Source organism: Oncorhynchus keta, chromosome 4 (assembly GCF_023373465.1).
Source record: "Oncorhynchus keta strain PuntledgeMale-10-30-2019 chromosome 4, Oket_V2, whole genome shotgun sequence".
Taxonomy (NCBI): Eukaryota; Metazoa; Chordata; class Actinopteri; order Salmoniformes; family Salmonidae; genus Oncorhynchus; species Oncorhynchus keta.
This window is the reverse complement of record NC_068424.1, coordinates 52,193,672-52,215,022: the sequence shown is the minus strand read 5'-3', so window position 1 is coordinate 52,215,022 and position 21,351 is coordinate 52,193,672. Positions and strand designations below refer to the sequence as shown.

The 21,351-nt window shown below is 40.9% G+C and overlaps 2 protein-coding genes across 7 annotated transcripts in view; one reads left to right on the top strand and one right to left on the bottom strand.

Annotated features, from left to right (window-relative positions):
• Positions 1–318: 318 nt before the first annotated feature.
• On the bottom strand, positions 319–8,335 carry foxo4 (forkhead box O4). Of its 2 annotated transcripts, XM_035764598.2 has the most exons (4): positions 8,171–8,335; positions 5,899–6,372; positions 4,222–5,672; positions 319–3,999 (listed from the first exon to the last, which is right to left on the bottom strand). In XM_035764598.2, exons 1-3 carry the CDS (start codon positions 8,195–8,197, stop codon positions 4,251–4,253), a joined length of 1,923 nt encoding a protein of 640 aa, XP_035620491.1. In that variant the 5' UTR covers positions 8,198–8,335; the 3' UTR covers positions 319–3,999; positions 4,222–4,250. The 2 variants fall into 2 exon arrangements, with proteins under 2 accessions (XP_035620491.1, XP_035620499.1); XM_035764606.2 differs by having other exon boundaries at positions 5,899–8,335.
• A 599-nt stretch (positions 8,336–8,934) lies between these two features.
• LOC118377620 (sorting nexin-12) overlaps positions 8,935–21,351 on the top strand; it is a 133,938-nt gene continuing 121,521 nt past the window's right edge. The window contains exons 1-6 of one of the 5 annotated variants that reach the window (XM_052509764.1): positions 8,945–9,079; positions 9,213–9,494; positions 10,611–10,706; positions 10,834–10,958; positions 11,122–11,212; positions 15,386–20,003. In XM_052509764.1, coding sequence (XP_052365724.1) covers positions 9,330–9,494; positions 10,611–10,706; positions 10,834–10,958; positions 11,122–11,212; positions 15,386–15,391 — 483 coding nt within the window. In that variant the 5' untranslated portion in view covers positions 8,945–9,079; positions 9,213–9,329 and the 3' untranslated portion in view covers positions 15,392–20,003. Of the gene's footprint in view, positions 9,495–10,610; positions 10,707–10,833; positions 10,959–11,121; positions 11,225–15,385; positions 20,004–21,351 lie in introns of those variants that run through there. The other 4 variants (XM_052509775.1, XM_052509769.1, XM_035764571.2 and 1 more) reach the window with 4 other exon arrangements.

Here is a 21,351-nt window from a genome sequence, read left to right as displayed (position 1 = left end):
CGACTTAGATTCAATAGCAGCCTCAGAGCTTGATCAGATTCAATAGCAGCCTCAGAGAGTGATAAGTCAGGATGCTGCCTTGTTGGCTGTCTGCAAGGAGCCTTCCTTTGAAACAGCCTACAAGGCAACATCCTGTTTTATCAGCCTCTAAGGCTGCTATTGCATCTCATTCAGCCACAGGGCTCCTCAATGGTGGTTATCGTGCATCTGAACAAAGGAATGGATGATGTGTGGTACTTTTGATTATCTCGTGACCTCGACAAAACAACTTTTGTTATGTAGTGATCATGAGATAAATCATTTGTGATCAACATATGGGATTTTTAAAAACATTTTATTCAAATGTCCTCTTGTAGTGGTGATAAGACCAAAACTAATCAAAGTAAATCAACCCATATTGGCTATGCACAACTTATCAACCCCTGACCCCCTTCCCCCCCCTTAAAAAGAAAATACTTACTCAACCCTGTCCACATACTAAAATGCTGTACTATCAAAAAGTGGGGCCATTTTTTATTTCAAAATAAGAAAATTACTAACTGCTACTTTTATTATAAGAAAATTAGTATTAAAGAAATTTAAGAAACATATTGAGAGGAAATATTACAGGGACTAGGGGATACAAAGTAAAAAGCCCATAAATTGTAGGTGACAGTGGCTGAAACTCCAGCAGATTATTCAAGGCATGACCGAGCAAATAAAGTCTATGAGAAGGATGTCCTCTATACCCTGTGCTTTTACAAACAGTCACCAACACACAAGTTACACTACTGTCCAACACTGACACATTCACTTTCATACAGTCCTATCAAACACACACCCATCCTAAGATGCATAAGCAGAAGACATGTCTCAAAGACCCGGACGATAATGGTAACAATAGTATGACCCTGTGGAATCCATCACAGCAACCAAGTTGATTTGTTGTACATCAATGGGACCAGTAAATTAATTTCCTTTTGCTTACATTTCATACATCATTACTAAAATACCTCAAACTACATGGTATTCACTTTAATTTCAAAACTATTTGTAAGTGACAACGTTTGGGGATCACAATACAGAAAAATAAACGGTTTGTTTCTTGAAAGATGCACTATGCAGAAATCGCTCCGCCATTTCCTGGTTGCTAAAATTGTAATAGCTTGCCTAATTTCAGTTTATGTGACAAAACAATCACGCATAGTGTAGAGAATTATTGTACCATCTAAACCACTGTGAAATATATTTTCCATAACCAAAAATTATATTTTCAGATGGTGTATAAAGTCAAAAGTAAAAGAGAAAAATTAAACTTAAAAACGGGAAGCATAGAAATAGTGCACATAGAACAGATCTACCGCTTCTTAGACTTGCTTACAATGACGACAATTTTGTCAGGTTGCCCAAAAAGTTACATATTTCAGATTGAACTAATCACAACCTCACTCAAAATATCCTTGTGCTGCATACAAATGATTCAAGGCCCTGAAATAATCGAAATATGCACCCATTGCATTATGGCCCTCTTAGGGTGTCATTAATGACAACTAGCACCAGTCAATAGAAAAATCTGTGCGAAAGAGAGCGCTTTATACAAATGAAAAGCTAAAGTATTCACATGGTTACAGTGAAATTATCAACAATGGATGTCAAACTCCATCTAGGATGCATTTCAGATGAAAAACTGGTCAACACAAAACACATTTACAATAAATGAAATCTTTTCTTCTGCCGTGATCAAGTATTTAAATACAAACTTCCTCTTAACACAAAACTCATCTTCAAAAGGAAAAAAACATGAAAAATGACATGGTGCATCTTGCTATTGAATAACATGCTATAGTGTTCAATATTGGCAGTTTAACAACCTCGAACAAGACAATTGTTATGATATACATGACTAAAGATCTCTTGTTTATTTCCATCTTAGAAAGTAAAATTAGAATTTATATTTTTAAGTGTTAAATTGAGAGTGGTATGGTTCAAAGACCCTTGTGTCAAGGATGCCTCGCGATCAAGAAAATGGCAAAACACGAGGGGCTGTTGGTTTCCAGTCTTGTATTTTAACATATTAAATTCACCTAAAATAAATGTAATTCTGATGATTATCTGATTACTCACTTAAGGAAGATGTTTCCATTATTATTATTTTTGAATGACCCTGAGATTTGATCGCCGCATCATTTGAGATGTGAATTCAGCATCACTGCTGTAAGCAAAATATCCTCCATTGTGTAAATAACATGTGCAGGTTTTTACGTGGATTTAAATTTCACAATAATCAAGTCAAATTAACTAAGTGGCCAGTCAATTTGGAAAATCAAGTTATTATTCTTTCCTTCTTTGGCTCCACTTGCGAAGCTTATCTACACTCGGATGTTTTTTTGTCTCAAGCACCCCCTATCTGCCATGTAATTCTTAGTGTTATTTTGATTATGTATAAAATCTACATGCATCTCATCTTTTACAAAAAAATAAAAGAATATATAGAAAATGACCGTTCAAAATGATCTGAAATTGTTTTTCTCCATAACGTCCGATTAGTAATAGAAATATATTCATATATGTTAATATTTCACATATAACCTCCATCTAAATTGTATATTAAACTAGTCAAATATTTTATTCTCAAGTGTTGTATTAATTTAATGAAAAAAAACATGTATAACAAAGTTATCAGTGAGAAAATATTTCCACCTGAAGCCCGAGTTTCCCTTACTTTAAGGGATAGAACATTGCAGGAAAACTTTAAATGCAAAACCCTTCAAGAGGAGATCTTAACAATTTCCTTCAAGATTTCTTTTGAATTCTCCTGATTGATCTGCATAGCATGACATGTCTATTTACATAGCATGTATACAACCTTGCCTCTTTTCTTTGATGAAATGATTCAACCGAACTTGGTTTAGTCTCTTATTTTGCCATTAGAGTACAGGAGCCACATGACAAGAATACTCCCAAGTGCCTTGAAACACAACCCAGTTCCGCAAAACCTTCAAACGGCCCTTAAAGCAGTGGAGAAAAACTGCTTTCAATGATATAACACTTTGTCAACCAAATAATTTGTTGGCAAATACCTTTGAATGCCCCCTGTAAAAAGCTCACAAATCACTTTTCTTCACATTGTTAGTGTAACTGCACAGCAGGAAAATAAAAAACTCCACCAAAGTGTTTTCTACCCTGCTCTTTAGCACACACTGAGCGGAGTCATGAATGCCAAGCGGTAAATGCATATCACATACCCTGTACTGTTAAATGACTACGGACATAACTCCTAGTTACTTTGCAGCTCCGGTCTCGTCAATGAAAAAGAAACACATGTTTCGTACCACCAAGCGACCAAATGTTAAGACTACGTTCGGTCAACATGCGGAGTCCAATGTGAAATCATATATCTACTTGGTCTCATCCAATGACTTAACATCATCAGCCTTTGCTCTTGTCATCTTCTCAATATTTGAATTGAGGAAAGTCCAGAGGAGTGTGTTGGAACTTCATTCCCTCCATAGATAAAGATGCAGCAGCGTCATTTCATGTCCAAGTTGGCGGTTGTCGGTAATAGTTAACGACCTACAATTTATATGAAAACTGGCAATTTCTTCCTGTGTGCACTGTCCATTTCACCTTCAATATCAAAGACATCAAGGAAGTGTACCATATCAATCCTAAAACTACTTTGGTATAGTAATAATAGTCATTGTGATATTAACTTAAGAGTTGTTAGTTGTGCTTCATCTTTTCACTCCAAATAAATTCTGTCATACTTTTCTCAAACATTCATAAAAATACAGCAAAGTCCCCAAAAGTTGCAACTGTTACTTAGGGGGAGGGACATGGATGGCCCGTGACATGGATGTCTGAGGTCTGGTTTCATCAAAAGTACAAGCACAAAGGTTTAAAAAATTGCTTCGGAATTGGATCTTCAGCCAATAGGGAGATGAGGATTAGGAATGAATGCACCAGGTGTGTTCTTTGTTGTAGGTGTCATTGAGTTTGTGTGTGATTGGAGATCCTTACCTGCAACAACAAGTAAAAGACAAATGTTCAAATTGTAGTTCATGATGTTCTTGATTAATCTCCAGAACAAAGCAGGGGATACAGGAAGTGAGTGAGGGTGAGAAGGAAACAAGGGTAATCATGAAGAGGATAAAGAAAGCAATGGGTAAAGAAAAGGGTGGTTTAGTTGTGGAGTGCAAAACTACTGCGAGGTTAGAACCTGAAAGTATAATTTCAGCATACCTGGCTAACACTGCAAGGTTGCTGAGAAGTTAGCTGGGTACCCAGTTGTGGGTGGCGCTCTGCGTAGTTGCAGGGCCAGAGTAGCTTTGCCCACCTATGGGGTCAAAGTTGAAATCAATGCCCTCTCCATCCATGAGGTCACTGTTGATGATGTAGTCCACGTCACAGTCCAAGTTCTCTGTGAACATCTCAATGTCCAAGTCGGTGGGCAAGCGGTCTTGACTTGGTAGGAAGGAGCTCGGCGTTCCGAACTGGCCCATCCCTGGCAGACCTCCTCCTATATTGGATAGGCCCCCTCCGTGGTGAGGCCCCAAACCTGGCAGCTGTGCATGCTGAGCTTTGAGGGCTGAGAGCTGTGGAGAGTCTTGGGCCATGCCTGACAGGATCATGCCCAGGCCCAGCTGAGAGTGCTGCTGTTGGAGCTGGGACTGCATCCTCATGGATGCCACAGTGTTTGGCTCAAGCCCCTTCCCCAGCAACAGCTGGTTTGGTTTGGGCCGCCCTCCCACCATGGGCCCCCCCATGCCCATCATCCCCACTACACCAGGACTGGGCATAAGGGGGTCCACCTGGGTCATCATGAAATCACTGGGAGGCGGGGAGTCTGAGGTGAGCAACGCCTCCAAGCTGGAGGGAACATGAGTGCCATAGAGACCAGTCCCACGGGAGCCAGGGCTGGGCATGGGGTTAAAGAGAGAGTTACCATAGTTTAATGGTTTGGAGTTGTTATTGTTGCCACATTGTGTGCCTGAGGACTGTCCCCCAGTCTGGTTGGGGGCCTGGGAGATGTTGGATGGCTGTAGCTGGCGGAAGGAGGGGAACCCGGAGCCCCGGGGAAGCAGTGTTGAGGCAGAGGGCAGAGGGGTGGGGGGAGCCGGTGGGGCTGTGCTGGGACTAGCCCCTCCCTGCTGCTCAGTCATCAGTGTCAGGCCATCGATCAGGTCCAGCTCCTCCATTAGTGTCTCAGTGAGGGTGGGGGGCAGGTTGCCCGTGGAGTAGCCCAGTAGACCTTCCTCAGGCAGGTCATCCTCATCCTCCTGCCCGGGGCCGATGGGGGACAGCCGGCCACTCAGGGTGCTGGCATTAGAGCTGGTGCGTGGACGGAAGCTGGTCCACATGTCAGGTTCGTCTAGGCTACCACGGGATGAGGGGCTGCCGCTGTTTACCCCCCATTTGGGGAACTGCTGGGAGGAGTTGGGACTGTCTGCGCCCCCGTCGCCATCTCCCCCAGTGGTCCCGCCCAGGCCTGCTGCTGCCTTCTTGGTCTGCTTGGCTCGCATCCGGCTTTTCAGCAGTTTGCTGCTGTTGTCCATGGAGGCAGCACGGCGACGGGGGGCTTTCCCAGTCTTGCCCCCCTCTGGGTTGAGCATCCACCAAGAACTCTTGCCTGTGGACTCATTGTGAACTCTCAGGAACTTGTTGTGGAGTGATAAGTTGTGGCGAATTGAATTCTGAGTTAGAAGAAGGGGGGGGGGCAAGAAAAAGGGTTTTAAGATTGGTTCCTTGTTAAATTTTCAGAAAACATTCAACTTGGTTTGACGATAGATTTCAAGCAATAACTTCCAATATTCACTAATTAATGCAGTGTAATAATGTATCATGTGTTCACAGCAAATTGGCTGTATAACATGGTTCTAACAATGTGAATAACAATAATGATGAGCATGTTTTTTTTACCTTCCACCCTGCTGAGCTGTTGCTATCTCCTTTATCTTTGAAGTAAGGCACAGTTTTCACCATCCAGTCATATATCTGTGCCAAGGTTAGACGCTTCTCTGGAGAGTTCTCAATAGCCTGACTAATCAGGTCCGCGTAAGACTGGTTCCCCCATGCATTGCGCCGGGATGATCCCTTTCGGGGTGTGGCTCCACCTACTCCGGCTACGACTCCTCCCTCTGTGACCACAACTTTCTCAGGCTCGGATATGATTTGCTGTTGCTCCTGCTTATCGTCGTCGGCGGGCGGGGTTCCCGCAGAAGATTCAGGGCCATCCGCCCCCTCCGGTTTGACAGCTGAGATGTCGGGTCTGGGGAGCGGCCATGTGCACGACCTAGGTCTGCTTTGCGGCTCAAAATCTGGGTCAATCTTGGGTACCGTCGAAACCTCCATTGTAAAAGTTTTGTTTGCTACAACTATCCTAAATGTAGACAACTAAGAGATGATACATAAAATAAATTGTCAAGGTAAATAATAGTGAGAGATATTGAAACAATTTTTTAAAAAATCAAAATAACAATATTGTATTTTTGTAGGGTCGCAGGTAGCCTAGTGGTGAAGAGCGTTAGGCAAGTAACTGAAGGCATGAATCCCTGAGATGACTATGTGAACAATCTGTTGATGTGCCCTTGAGCAAGGCACTTAACCCTAGTTGCTCCTCTAAACCGCTCTGGATAAGTGCATCCGTTAAATGACTAAAATGTCATCTGGGGACATGTATTTGTAATAGACACACCAAAATGTAGGCCTATTCTTATCTAAGAAGGGGTCTATGTTCAAAATTAGACTATATTGTCTAATGTAATTATTGTATAGCCAAAAGTTCTATATAAACCTCAACTATCTACACAAAAACGCTATGTTCCATTCTCTATTAAGGGGACTAGTAGAAGAGAGAAACAATGATCTGGATAGACCAGTATAGCGGTGTTAATCCTGAGATTGGAGATTAGGGGACCCAAATAATCCCTTTAATAGTAACTATCATAAACCTTCCGATTTACATGGAGTAGAGGAGGGCTGGGATGACGGTTCCTTTGTTTGTATAAAAGAACAAAGAGAACTCGGGGAGGAATGCACACCAAAACATCTGGATTGAAATCAAAGACCAATGCAATTTATGGCCCACATAACGTGTTACTGTGGGGTATATACTTAATATATATATATATAAACGTTTGTCTCAGTGGTTTGTTGTGAAAAATGTAAATATATTCGATGTTTATGAAGGTAAAAGTAACCTTAGCTATAAAAGTATTGCTCTCACAACACTATAAATTGAACTGACTTATTTCGCGTCTTGCTTTTAGCTTTAACATTATAACCCTCAAACACATATACTTTTCAAATAACCCACAAATGAGGATTACCACAGTGGGTCTCTGTTACAAAAGAGCCGACTAGGTTTGCCGTGCCTCCGTCTGCTGCACTTGTAAACAACGTGCTGTCTCGCTCCTTCGTTCGTAGAAATAACCTCCCGCTTCAATAGAATACTGGAGTTGATATAATATTAGTTTGAACATTGATATCAACATTCAAAGCAATTTAGTAAACAACAACTTTTTGATTTCAACATACAACTAACTGTCACTGCTCCCTTGAAACAACATTACTTAGAGTGAACACAAAATCTGGATTCATGGAGCTTGCAATAAAATAGTCAATGTTTCAAGTAAAATAAATCTGCAATATTTGATTATCTAAGCAATGACACGTTTACTTCTGATGTCAAAACAGTAATGTTATGCTGGCTGTCGCTTCTTTGGCTACAGTACTAAGTAATTTTAGTCGACTGACAAAAATAAAATGTTGAGCGCAAAACCTTACTGAACAGTTTGATCATGGTGGTCTGTAAAACAAAATTAGAAGAAACAAATTTATCAGAAAGTCCGTGGTTTTCTGATTCAAGTTTTCACGCTCCTCCACATTGCGGGCAAGCGCGTGTCACCATCTGCCATGTTTCTTGACACGCAGCAGCACACGATGCTCGCGCGAGCACAAACCTTCAGTGTGCCTAAAATTGGATCAGTCCGCGTCTTGTGGCCAATTTAAAGCACGGTTCGTAATCCACGGTTTCTTGTAGTTTAGGCTCTCCTACCTCGGCTCGACTCCACACACCAAACGTAGTTTTTTTTAAATAGCGTGATAGCCACTTAAAGTTAGCTGCTGGCTAACTCCAGTTATTTTCGGAGTTTAAAATCCTTTCAAAAGTTGGAAAAAAAGGCTTCAGTACCTTCCTATGGAATTCTCCCCCTTTCATTCGTTAGTTTCGCTTGACTTGTGGCTATTCTGGATGTCCAAATATTCATTCATCGTATATCTTTTTTTGTTTATTTTTGACTCGAGGCGAAGACTCCCTTCTGACGTCTGTTTACCACTGCCAGAAAACGTGTACTGCGCATGCGTGGTGAGGACTGCTGGGAAATGCAGTCAGTCATGTGACTTGTTAAACACGAATGTAAACAACGAACGGCTGTCGAGCTAAAATACCTAAATCAGTATTGTGTAACATTTCCTAAAGTGTACACACACCACCTACACACCTAAAGTTCTAGGCTACAGATCTATTCAGCTCCAATCTAGTCAAGAAGCACATGCATCCCTCTTTCATTTGACACTCAAACTTTCACCAATAGTCCCAGTCTATCGGTATACTGTCATAAAAAAAGTAGGTCGTAGTCAGGTTACTTTAAAATTGCCATTGTTGTACAGTGACATTCAAAAATAATGATTTGTGTCCAGAAAGATCTGTGAAGATGATTCATTTCAGTGTGATATTATTTTTTCAAGAATATCGGTCCCAACCTAGAAAAGCATAGGAATGTTAGATGTGTTCTATGCAACACGTTTCATTTGACTTTTTAAGATTAGCCTAAATCAACATGGTACGGTGTGTTTATTTAAACAATAATCTGACAGTGTGCACAAGAACTACAATTCCCAGTGTATTTCAGAGTATAACTTTGTTTGCGGAGTGTTTATCGAATGCAGCGCGTGATGTAAGCAGAATAATAATGCACAGTGGAGCTAGACCTATGTACAACAAAAATATACATCTGGTCTGATTTAAACTCCTGAAAGTCTTTATTTTGGAAACAATTATTTATTTATTTTACAACAGAATAGGCCGTCCTGTAAATTTGTAAGACTTTAAAATTCTAAACAGTCGTTCTCTTCATTGATAATATTTTAATCACATTTTGTCTGTATGATTATTGTTTTACACTCGTTTAATTTTGGCACAATTGTTTCATTCTCTTCTGCAATTGGTCAAGGTTAACGCCGGTAAATACTTGGGGAAAGAGGAATGCGTTTCCTCTGTTTCGATTGGCTGCGGAACAAGAACCTTGGCAATTGTATGGTCTTGAGATCAGCCGCCGCTGAAGCCGAACATGTCGGATCCCACTGTTGCAGATACTCGCCGATTAAACTCTAAACCACAGGATCTCACAGATGCGTATGGCCCCCCAAGCAATTTTCTTGAAATCGACGTTTATGACCCACAAACAATTGGAGTTGGCCGGAACAGATTCACCACCTATGAAGTGCGAATGCGGGTGAGTGTTCTAGGTTTGTACTCGCTTGCAGTATTGAAATCGGGGCCGGTGATTTTAGCAGGGCCTAGTTTAGGTGACGCTAGTATGATGAGGGAACATGGGTGGGACGGTTTTTCGAGAGACTGGACTTTTTGCTGTTCAAATGCTTAGTCTTTCACTTCTTTGTCATTTGAAATAATCGTTATATACAAATTCCTGATGCAGTCGTTACTAAGATGGCTACCACCAACATCAAATAGCCAGTATGTGAAATAACTGTGTTAGTTTGGTTGCAGTGCTTCTGCCAGATAACATAGTGACTAGCATGGGCTATAGCTCTTTTATTAAACTCTGTTGATTTCTGTAGGATGTATAAGCTTTTTCTCCAACTCAGAATAAAAGCCTGCACACCCTTGGAATCCCCAGGACCAAGATGGGAGAATACTGGGCCAGCTAACGCTCTAGTTATGAGATAGGCAACCAGCCACTAGGGTGTTAAACCTTCATGGTATTAGAAAGATCTATTTGTACATGGGCTAGTCTCTTAAATCCCAGATCTAGGGCATACTGGCATGCTGAACAGAGGCTACATGTGCCGAGGGATAGACACAATTTGCACAGTGTCTAAGGCACTGCATCTCAGTGCTTGAGGCGTCACTACAGACACCCTGGTTCGAATCCAGGCTGTATCACAGCCGGCCGTGATTGGGAGTCCCGTAGTGCGGCGCACAGTGTCGTCCGGGTTTCGCCGGTGTAGGCCGTCAATGTAAATAACAATTTGTTCATAACTGACTTGCCTAGTAAAATAAATACAAATATCTACTGTATACCCTTACTTACTACTACAAATCTCAACATATTAATGCAACAATCTCTCTGTGTTTTCCTACTCTAAAGATGTGGTTGCATTATAAACCATCTATTATCACTAGACACAGCACCACACACCAGTGTCACAAAACTGAAGTGTTTTTCACAGATTCAGAGACAAGATGCTGATCAAATTATTCATCAGTGAAGGGTTCTGGTGTAAGCACTGATGTCTGACCATGTCACTGTGGATTCTGTACTGGAAATGCCACTCCTGGATTTCTGTCATTTAATATAGTGATTTAATATACATTTTTTCACATGCAGACAAATCTTCCCATCTTCAAACTTAAGGACTCTGTTGTGCGGAGAAGGTACAGTGATTTTGAGTGGCTGAAGAATGAGCTGGAGAGAGACAGTAAGGTAGTTACACACTGAATAACTAATTGCTTGCATGTTGGACCGGTATAATACTAATCTAAACAGAAATGTTTAATACATTAAAGTTTGTATGTGACTAAGTTACTGATAAGTTGTGTGCTTTCTATAGATTGTGGTGCCCCCTCTCCCTGGGAAAGCTTTAAAAAGACAGCTGCCCTTCCGAGGAGATGAGGGTATCTTTGAGGAGTCCTTCATTGAGGAGCGGAGGGTAGGCTTGGAGCAGTTCATCAACAGGTGTGTATCATTTCTGTCTACCGTTATATTATTTCTCTCTGTATCGCTGTGTCTCCATTTCAGGTCATTATCAAATTAACTCCCAGCCATCTGCCTTTGACTCCACTAATAATCAACTATGATTGCTATTTAACTGAAACCTGCTACTCTCCTCTATCACCAGACTTGCAGGTCATCCCCTGGCCCAGAATGAGCGCTGTCTTCACATGTTCCTTCAAGATGAGTCCATTGACCGGAACTATATTCCTGGAAAAGTACGCAAGTAGGATGGGCATGGTTGGGGTTCTGACTGGGTGGGTGTGGTGAAGAGGCTGGTGGCAGTAGGTGGGAGGGACTAGCTGATCCTTAACGGTTTCTATCCATCTCTCCCGGCAAGGGAATAGCATTTTATTTTTTACATGAAAGAATATAAATACTGTGTGTATATGTATGTATAAAAAAAAAAGTATTCAGACCCCTTTTTCCAAATTTTGTTACGTTACAGCCTTATTCTAAAATGGATTACATTTTTTTTAAACCTCATTGATCTTTAGACAATAGCCCATAATGACAAATCGAAAATAGGTTTTTAGACATTTTTGCAGATCTATTAAAAAAAACGTATACCTTATTTACATAGTTATTTATACTCTTTCCTTTGAGACTCAAAATTGAGCTCTGGTGCATCCTCTTTCCATTGATCATCCTTAAGATGTTTCTACAACTTTATTGGAGTCCACCTGTGTTAAATTCAATTGATTTGACATTATTTGGAAAGGCACACATCTGTCTATATAAGGTCCCACAGTTAGCAATGAATCTCAGAGCAAAAAACAAGCCATGAGGTCAAAGGAATTGTCCGTAGAGCTCCGAGACAGGATTGTGTCAAGACACAGATCTGGAGAAGGGTACCAAAAAATGTCTGCAGCATTAAAGGTCCCCAAGAACAGTGGCATCATTCTTAAATGTTATACGTTTGGAACCATTAAGACTCTTTGTAAAGCTGGGCTCCCAGCCAAACTGAACAATCAGGGGAGAAGGGCCATGGTCAGGGAGGTTACCAAGAAACCGATGGTCACTGACAGAGCTCCAGATTTCCTCTGGAGAAGAACCTTCCAGAAGGACAACCATCTCTGCAGCACTCCACCAATCAGGCCTTCATGGTAGTGGCCAGATGGAAGCCACTCTTCAGTAAAAGGCACATGACAGCCCGCTTGGAGTTTGCCTAAAGGACTCCGACCATGAGAAACAAGATTCTCTGGTCTGATGAAACCAAGATTGAACTGTTTGGCCTGAATGCCAAGCGTCACGTCTGGAGGAAACCTGGTACCATCCCTATGGTGAAGTATGGTGGTGGCAACATCATGCTGTGGGCATGTTTTTTAGTGGCGGGGACTAGGAGACTAGCTGGGATCAAGGGGAAGATGAACGGAGCAAAGTACAGAGAGATCGTTGATGAAAACCTGCTCAGGAAGGTTCACCTTCCAATAGGACAATGACCCTAAGCACACAGCCAAGACAACGCAGAAGTGGCAATGGGACAAGTCTCAATGTCCTTGAGTGGCCCTGCCAGAGCCTGGACTTGAACCCGATCAAACCTCTGGAGAGGCCTGAAAATAGCTGTGCAGCAACACTCCCCATCCAACCTGACAGATCTTGAGGATCTGCAGAGAAGAATGGAAGAAACTTCCCAAATACAGGTGTGTCAAGCTTGTAGCGTCATACCCAAGATGACTCGAGGCTGCCAAAGGTGCGTCAAAGTACTGAGTAAAAAGTCTGAATACTTATGTAAATGTGAACTCAGTTTATTTATAATAAATTAGCCAACATATACAACATATTTTTTGCTTTGTCATTATGGGGTATTGTGTGTAGATTGAGGAAGAAGGAAAAAAATATTTAATCAATTATAGAATTAGGCTATGATGTAACAAAATGTGGAAAAAGTCAAGGGGTCTGAATACTTTCCAAATGCAAAGTATATGTATTTCCACTACAGTTCATAAGTTTGGGATCACTTAGAAATGTCTTCATTTTTAAAAGAAAAGTAAAAACAATTATCCATTGAAATAACATCAAGTTTGTCGGAAATATTGTGTAGACATTGTTAATGTTGTAAATGACTTGTAGCTGGAAACTGCTTATTTTTAATGGAACATCTACATAGATGTACAGAGGCCCATTTATCAGCAACCATCACTCCTGTGTTCCAATGGCATGTTGTTAGCTAATCCAAGTTTATCATTTTAAAAGGCTAATTGATCATTAGAAAATCCTTTTGCAATTTTCTTAGGTCAGTTGAAAACTCTTCTCATTAAAGAAGAAATAAAACTGTCCTTCTTTAGACTAGTTGAGTAACTGGAGCATCAGCATTTGTTTCGATTCCAGACTCAAAATGGCCAGAAACAAGACCTTTCTTCTGAAACTCGTCAGTCTATTCTTGTTCTGAGAAATGAAGGCTGTTCCATTTGAGAAATTGCCAAGAAACTGAAGATCTCGTACAGCGGCGTGTACTACTCCCTTCACAGAACAGCGCAAACTGGCTCTAACCAGAATAGAAAGGAGTGGGGGGCCCCGGTGCACAACTGAGCAAGAGGACAAGTACATTAGTGTCTAGTTTGAGAAACGGACGCCTCACAAGTCCTGAACTGGCAGCTTCATTAAATAGTACCCGCAAAACAGCAGTCACAATGTCAACCGTGAACTGCGTTGCTGGTTAGGGGCTCGTAAGTATTTCAATGTAAGGTGTTCGGCACATGTGACTTATAACATGTTATTTTAAAAGGTCGACTCTGGATGCTGGCCTTCTAGACGGAGTTGCAAAGAAAAAGCCATATCTCAGACTGGCCAATAAAAAGAAAAGATTAAGATGGGCAAAAGAACACAGACACTGGACAGAGGACGATTGGAAAAAAAGTGTTATGGACAGACAAATCTAAGTTTGAGGTGTTCAGATCACAAATAAGAACATTTGTGAGACACAGAAAAAATGAAAAGATGCTGGACGAGCCATCTGTCAAGCATGGTGGAGGCAATGTGATGGTCTTTGGGTGTTGAAGTGGGAGATTTGTACAGGGTAAAAGGGATCTTGAAGAAGGAAGGCTTTCACTCCATTTTGCAATGCCATACCTTGTGGACGGTGCTTAATTGGAGCCAATTTCCTCCTACAACAGGACAATGACCCAAAGCACAGCTCAACAATGCAAGAACTATTTAGGGAAGAAGCAGTCAGCTGGTATTCTGTCTATAATGGAGTGGCCAGCACAGTCACCTGATCTCAACCCTATTGAGCTTTTGTGGAAGCAGCTTGACCGTATGGTACGTAAGAAGTGTCCATCAAGCCAATCCAACTTGTGGGAGGTGCTTCAGGAAGCATGGGGTGAAATCTCTTCAGATTACCTCCACAAATTCACAACTAGAATGCCAAAGGGCTGTAATTGCTGCAAATTGAGAATTCTTTGACGAAAGCAAAGTTTGAAGGACACAATTATTATTTAAATGTAAAAATAATCATTTATAACCATGTCAACGTCTTGACTATATTTCCTGTACATTCTGAAACTCATTACATGTATGTTTTCATGGAGAACAAGGATATTTCTAAGTGACCCCAGACTTTTGAACGGTATTGTATGTGTTTATATACATATCTATCTCTATCTATACAAAAGTATGTGGACACCTGCTTGTCGACCATCTCATTCCAAAATAATGGGCATTAATATGGAGTCGGTCCCCCCTTTGCAGCTGTAACAGCCTCCACTCTTCTGGGAAGACTTTCCACTAGATTCTGAAACATTGCTGCAGGGACTTGCTTCCATTCAGCCACGAGCATAAGTGAGGTCAGGCACTGATGTTGGGTGATTAGGCCAGGCTCGCAGTCAGTGTTCCAATTCATTGCAAAGTTGTTTGATGGGGTTGAGACCAGGGCTCTGTGCAGGCTAGTCAAATTCTTCTACACTGATCTTGACAAAACATTTCTGTATGGACCTCAGTTTGTGCACAGGGACATTGTCATGCTGATTTTATACACCTGTCAGCAACGGGTGTGGCTGAAATAGCCAGATCCACTCATTTGAAGGGATGTCCACATAATTTTGTGTGTGTGTGTGTGTGTGTGTGTGTGTGTGTGTGTGTGTGTGTGTGTGTGACCTCTGCTTTCCAGTCTTGACTTCTGTCAATATTTTATAAATGTTGTGCTTACTTGAAGCATAATTGTGTAGAATTATATGATAATTATGCATACATGCATGATATTTCTTGTGTATATGTGTGTGATTTGCTTAATCAATTTTAAAAGTAAAAATGAAGGAATACTTTATTTAGCAGGGGAATGAAAGGGTTTTTCTAAAATGTCAGAGAACATTTTCCAGTGGTTTAAGGTACCTGAAATCACTGTTCTGTGTCGCACGTTTTTGTGTCTTACAATGTCTTTCCCCTTTTCTTAGGTGTGAATAAGGTAAGGTTGCTTTTTATTCGTACTAATACCATTGTGATAATCCCCCCCCCATAAAACAAAAATAGAGTGGGACAAAAAAAGTATTTAGTCAGCCACCAATTGTGCAAGTTCTCCCACTTAAAAATATGAAAGGCCTGTAATTCTCATCATAGGTACTTTTCAACTATGACAGACATTAGAGAAAAAAATCCAGAAAATCACATTGTAGGATTTTTAATGAATTTATTTGCAAATTATGGGTGGAAAATAAGTATTGTCACCTACAAGCAAGATTTCTGGCTCTCACAAACCTTCTTTAAGAGGCTCCTCTGTCCTCCACTCGTTACCTGTATTAATGGCACCTGTTTGAACTTATCAGTATAAAAGACACCTGTCCACAACCTCAAAAAGTCACACTCCAAACTCCACTATGGCCAAGACCAAAAAGCTGTCAAAGGACACCAGAAACAAAATTGTAGACCTGCACCAGGCTGGGAAGACTGAATCTGCAATAGGTAAGCAGCTTGGTTTGAAGAAATCAACTGTGGGAGCAATTATTAGGAAATGGAATACATACAAGACCACTGACAATCTTCCTCGATCTGGGGCTCCACGCAAGATCTCACCCCGTGGGGTCAAAATGATCACAAGAACGGTGAGCAAAAATCCCAGAACCACACGGGGGGACCTAGTGAATGACCTGCATGAGCTGGGACCAAATTAACAAAGCCTACCATCAGTAACACACTACGCCACCAGGGACTCAAATCATGCAGTGCCCGACGTGTCCCCCTGCTTAAGCCAGTACATGTCCAGGCCCATCTGAAGTTTGCTAGAGAGCATTTGGATGATCCAGAAGAAGATTGGGAGAATGTCATATGGTCAGATGAAACCAAAATATAACTTTTTGGTAAAAACTCAACTTGTCGTGTTTGGAGGACAAAGAATGCTGAGTTGCGTCCAAAGAACACCATACCTCCTGTGAAGCATGGGGGTGGAAACATCATGCTTTGGGGCTGTTTTTCTGCAAAGGGACCAGAACGACTGATCCGTGTAAAGGAAAGAATGAATGGGGTCATGTATCGTGAGATTTTGAGTGAAATCCTCCTTCCATCAGCAAGGGCATTGAAGATGAAACGTGGCTAGGTCTTTCAGCATGACACTTATCCCAAACACACCACCCGGGCAACGAAGGAGTGGCTTTGTAAGAAGCATTTCAAGGTCCTGGAGTGGCCTAGCCAGTCTCAACCCCATAGAAAATCTTTGGAGGGAGTTGAGTCTGTGTTGCCCAGCAACAGCCCCAAAACATCACTGCTCTAGAGGAGATCTGCATGGAGGAATGGGCCAAAATACCAGCAACAGTGTGTGAAAACCTTGTGAAGACTTACAGAAAACGTTTGACCTCTGTCATTGCCAACAAAGGGTATATAACAAGGTATTGAGAAACTTTTGTTATTGACCAAATACTTATTTTCCACCATAATTTGCAAATAAATTAATTAAAAATCCTACAATGTGATTTTCTGGATTTCTTTCCTTCTCATTTGGTCTGTCATAGTTGAAGTGTACCTATAATGAAAATTACAGGCCTCATCTTTTTAAGTGGGAGAACTTGCACAATTGGTGACTGACTAAATACTTTTTTGCCCCACTGTATCGGTCTTCGCGTCACCTCTACTTTATCAATCAGCACCTGTCCAACGTTCTCCTTTGTTCATTTTCTCTGCGTAAATGCAAGTGTAACTGTTGGCATGATCTGGTTGCATGCATGGGGCAATCTTCACAATTCATCTTTAGTAGAGATAACTTAGTTACTTCCCCTTTTGACTCAAACCAGTCATGCAGGCTTTCAAGGGGGCACTAAGTAAGACCTAGAGGGCGGTATCTAACATACTGTATATCATGCAGACCTTTTCATTGTTTTGCTAACCATGGTTGGTATCTCGCCCATAGTTTTTTAAAATTTTCATGACACAATACATTGAAGTAGCAGTGTACATCAACTGCTCTCATCTCCAGCACCCTAAAGTCTGCGTCTAATACAGTACACCGATACTGGTAACGCAATTGCTCTATTTTATTTTATCTTTAACTAGGCAAGTCTGTTAAGAACAAATTCTTATTCACAATGACGGCCTATCCTGGCCAAACCCTAACCCAGACGACGCTGGGCCAATTGTGCGCCGCCCTATGGGACTCCCAATCACGCCCAGTTGTGATGCAGCCTATGAATCACTGACTAGTTTTTCAATCGTGATTTTTCTTTTTAAGTATTGATTTCAAACGGCCAATACTTCGTCATTAATGGGTCAAATGGAACATACCCTAAAATCATATAACTTATTTTTCTTTGATTGTTAACCCAGCCATAGCATTGGAGCCTAAAACTAACCTACACACACCGACCCTACTCTAATTATTTTTTTCTCTTCCTCGTAGCTACTATGTTATAGGCTTTACTTGTTGAACAGTAATGTTCTATGTGCCTTTTTTTGTTTAGACTTTTTAAAGACTTGGTCTACAAAGTGTAGCAAGGCTATAAAGGTGACTGTAGAAATGGCAACTAATGTTCAGATGCTAATGAGGCCATGAATTACCTGTGAATTGTTTTCCTTTCTATAGCAGCCCGGGGATGAAAATGATGATCTACACAGCCCAGCCCCCCCCCCTCCCCCTACACCCCCTGGCTGTTTGGCTTTATCACTAGAGCTCACGTTGCCTCTTCCACAGGGGGCCTCCCCTCACATCCTCCTTAACACCTGCATCTGTGTTGGAACGCTCTGTAAATATGATGTACATATATACATATCTTATTTGTAATCTATGTCTGGGGAAGCTGTCAGGATACTTACATACAGAGCATTTAACTTGTAGCAGATGTTTGAGGGTGGAGAAGGTGAATTCATGAAATGAGTGAGTTAGTAAGCTACCTTTTGAAACAAGAACATTTTCTACTTGACTTTAGGCTGAGTCATTAAGGCTAATGATTTAGTAATAGTTAACACCAAATTAGAGAGTACTGTGTTGTTTCAGTAACAGAAGTTTGCTTCCTAACTCATGAATTTTGCTTGGTGAAGTAGCATTTGGTGTAAATTTCTCATGTAAAAATGACAAAGGCTCTGAATACTTATTCGAGAGCCCCTAGTTTTTCTTAGTTATAGAGATTGATCTCTAGATTTTCAAAGGGAAACCTGGCCCACCTGACTTGCCAAACACAAAGAAAACAATTTATTTTACGTTCCATTAAAAATACTATTTTATTCATGTATATGTACTTGACAATTCATTAGTGAATCTTGATTGAGGAATGATTCCACACTAGAATTGTATTTTTGCGAATAATTATGATTGAGTTTTCGGGGACAAATATTCATACAATCTCAATTGTCATCAAAGATTTCCATGGCACTTGCTGCAATAGCAGGTATGTTAACCCCGATCTTCTTGGAAAAACTCCCAACCTAGCTTCTCACCACCGTGGCCACATAATCATTCTAAACATCTCTTCTCTACTGCAACAATATTGTAGTTTTTTTTTTTTTTACTTGTGAAATAAAGGTTGATCGATGGCAAAAAAATGTCCAGCAGGATACATTTTTACACTTGCTGATCCAGGGTTGTGTCTCAGAAGGAAATGTATGCAGTGTTTTGGTGCAACTGTTCACTCTGATCTGTTGAATGTGTGGGGTGAGGCTGATCGTACAAAGATCTGCCCTCTCAGTCTGATTGCCCTGCAGCCCTGACAATCACCCTTCACACTGCTGTTTATCCAACCAATCGGCGCTTGGATGCGAGAAGAATTATAGGGGCCTCTAGTGGCCAAAAGGCCGTATTGGCATGGGCAGCTCGATTGAGGGCTTCCATCATTTTAATGTAGTCAATTGGGTGGGACTTCCAACTTCATTTGCTGATCCCTCTTGGTAATTTTGCTGTAGTCATGTCTTACCGGGTCCTCAAGAGTGATCAGCTAATCGTGAAGAAAATTGACATCTTCAAAATGGAGATCGCCTCAATGGAACTGCCCATGCTGTGACAGAAGACACTAACAGAGATGAGTCCATCTATCTATGGTAATGACAGACTCCCACATGATGTTTTCCAATCTTAAAGGTGTTGCTCATCCATTGTACCTAACCACACAACCATAAAGAACTATCTCTAATGGAAACAGCTGTGTGTTGGTGACAAGACAAGTGCTCAGTATGGGCCTGAACATCTACCCTGACAGAACTATAGTGGGCAAACCAAAACCAATCAGCATTAAATGTACATGCATAGCCAACCGCTCAGAAAAGCTCCAGCCAAACTTTTTTTTTCATGGTCCTAGTTCTTGCTGGATATAGCGAGCAACAATTTCTTTCACTGATGCAGCCGGACCTTTTTGGTAATCAAGCAACAAAGACAGTCCCTGCTGCCCTGTGATTGTACTGTGCCTTCCTCGGACATCCTCTGCCTCACCTCAACAAAATTAATGGCTACTCGCCAAACATTTAATTGGGGTTTTATATGTTCATGTGTATTTTCCCGACATTCAAATACATAAAGGCTGATTGTTGCTTATTGTTTTGTTTTTTTAACGTTATTGGCCACAGTGTAATGTTAGTTTATTAAACCGTTATGAAAATATATCAACACTGGTTTTCTCATTTAACAAATATTCTGTTATGGCTAGTCTCGATTACCAATTTAGTGGAAATGACTTTCACCAATTAGTAGTCTTTCAATTATCAAGACCTACCATTGGTCAAGAAGAGAAAGAGAAAAGACAAGGAAGCGACCAGACTGGAGGGAAAGAGCCTAGCCCAATATGGCAGAGTTAAGAACTGATGTAATTGGTCAAAATACCAATTAGTGGAAAAAAATCCAGACTTGGGTTTCCTGTGTAAATGCAACCTCTAATAAATGAATTAGACAAAGTCTAAAGACATTTGCATACATAGGTTAGGTTTGCTCCTGGCAGATCTAGGCTTGGCGAACGTCTGTGTTTATACTCCCTAAAAACCTTTCAATTTGAAAAACAAGGAAAAAGCGGCAATATTATTGTTTGTTCATCTTGAGCCACCGTAGCAACAACATAGTCAGAAACACTTCTTCGAAATAGTCTGAATTAATCTAAAGTAAATCAAGAAATCTGTCATTCATTTTTACATTTTTTGCTGAGGTCTTAGTCGAGCAATTGTACATCTACCTCAGATCTTTGGTGCAGTATTTCTTAAGTGAAATATGCATGAAAACTAGTCGTCTCTCATTGAAGGACAACAAACACTATTTCTGTCTTATTAGGAGTAGAATTTATGACCAATCACCAATGAAGGGGTGTAGACTTCCACTACCAAACTCGACTTGCCTCAAGAAAAAATATGTGCACCAACAGCGAAGACTAAAATGAAATAAAATGTTGCCAAATTCTATCCGAATATCTGCCAGAACTGTTTAGACTGGGAAGCATATGGTAAACTTAATGCTGCGTTCACATGCTAGTCGGAACTAGGAAACTTATACACACGTGCCACATTCAACGAATCAGCAAGTTAGACATGTCTGAGTTCCTATTAGCATGTGAATGTGACATGGCCCAATAACAACCTGCTAACAGCATGTGTACCGGGTCCCAAGCTACATTCATAATCAGTAGACTGTTCTGATTGGAGAATCACTGTTTGTGTCGCTGAGCAGTGACCAAAAAAGTATTAGCTGTGTTCAAGAGCATCAAAATGGTGATGTATCATGGGAAAATTATGACTGACTGATCTATAAATAATACTGAGTAGTTATTTATGATGCAGGGTGATTTCTAGATAAGTCAGTTTTGCCTTGTTTTTAAAGTCAGCTGCAATGTTGAACGCGCCCATTAAATCCAGTTTTTAGATGCTACCTCCCACAATCAAACATGGGTTCCATGTTGTATTCTCACTTTGCACGAACACCTGTTTACCTAGGTAGTCATCCATCCAATGAGGGCACCATGCTGCCCCG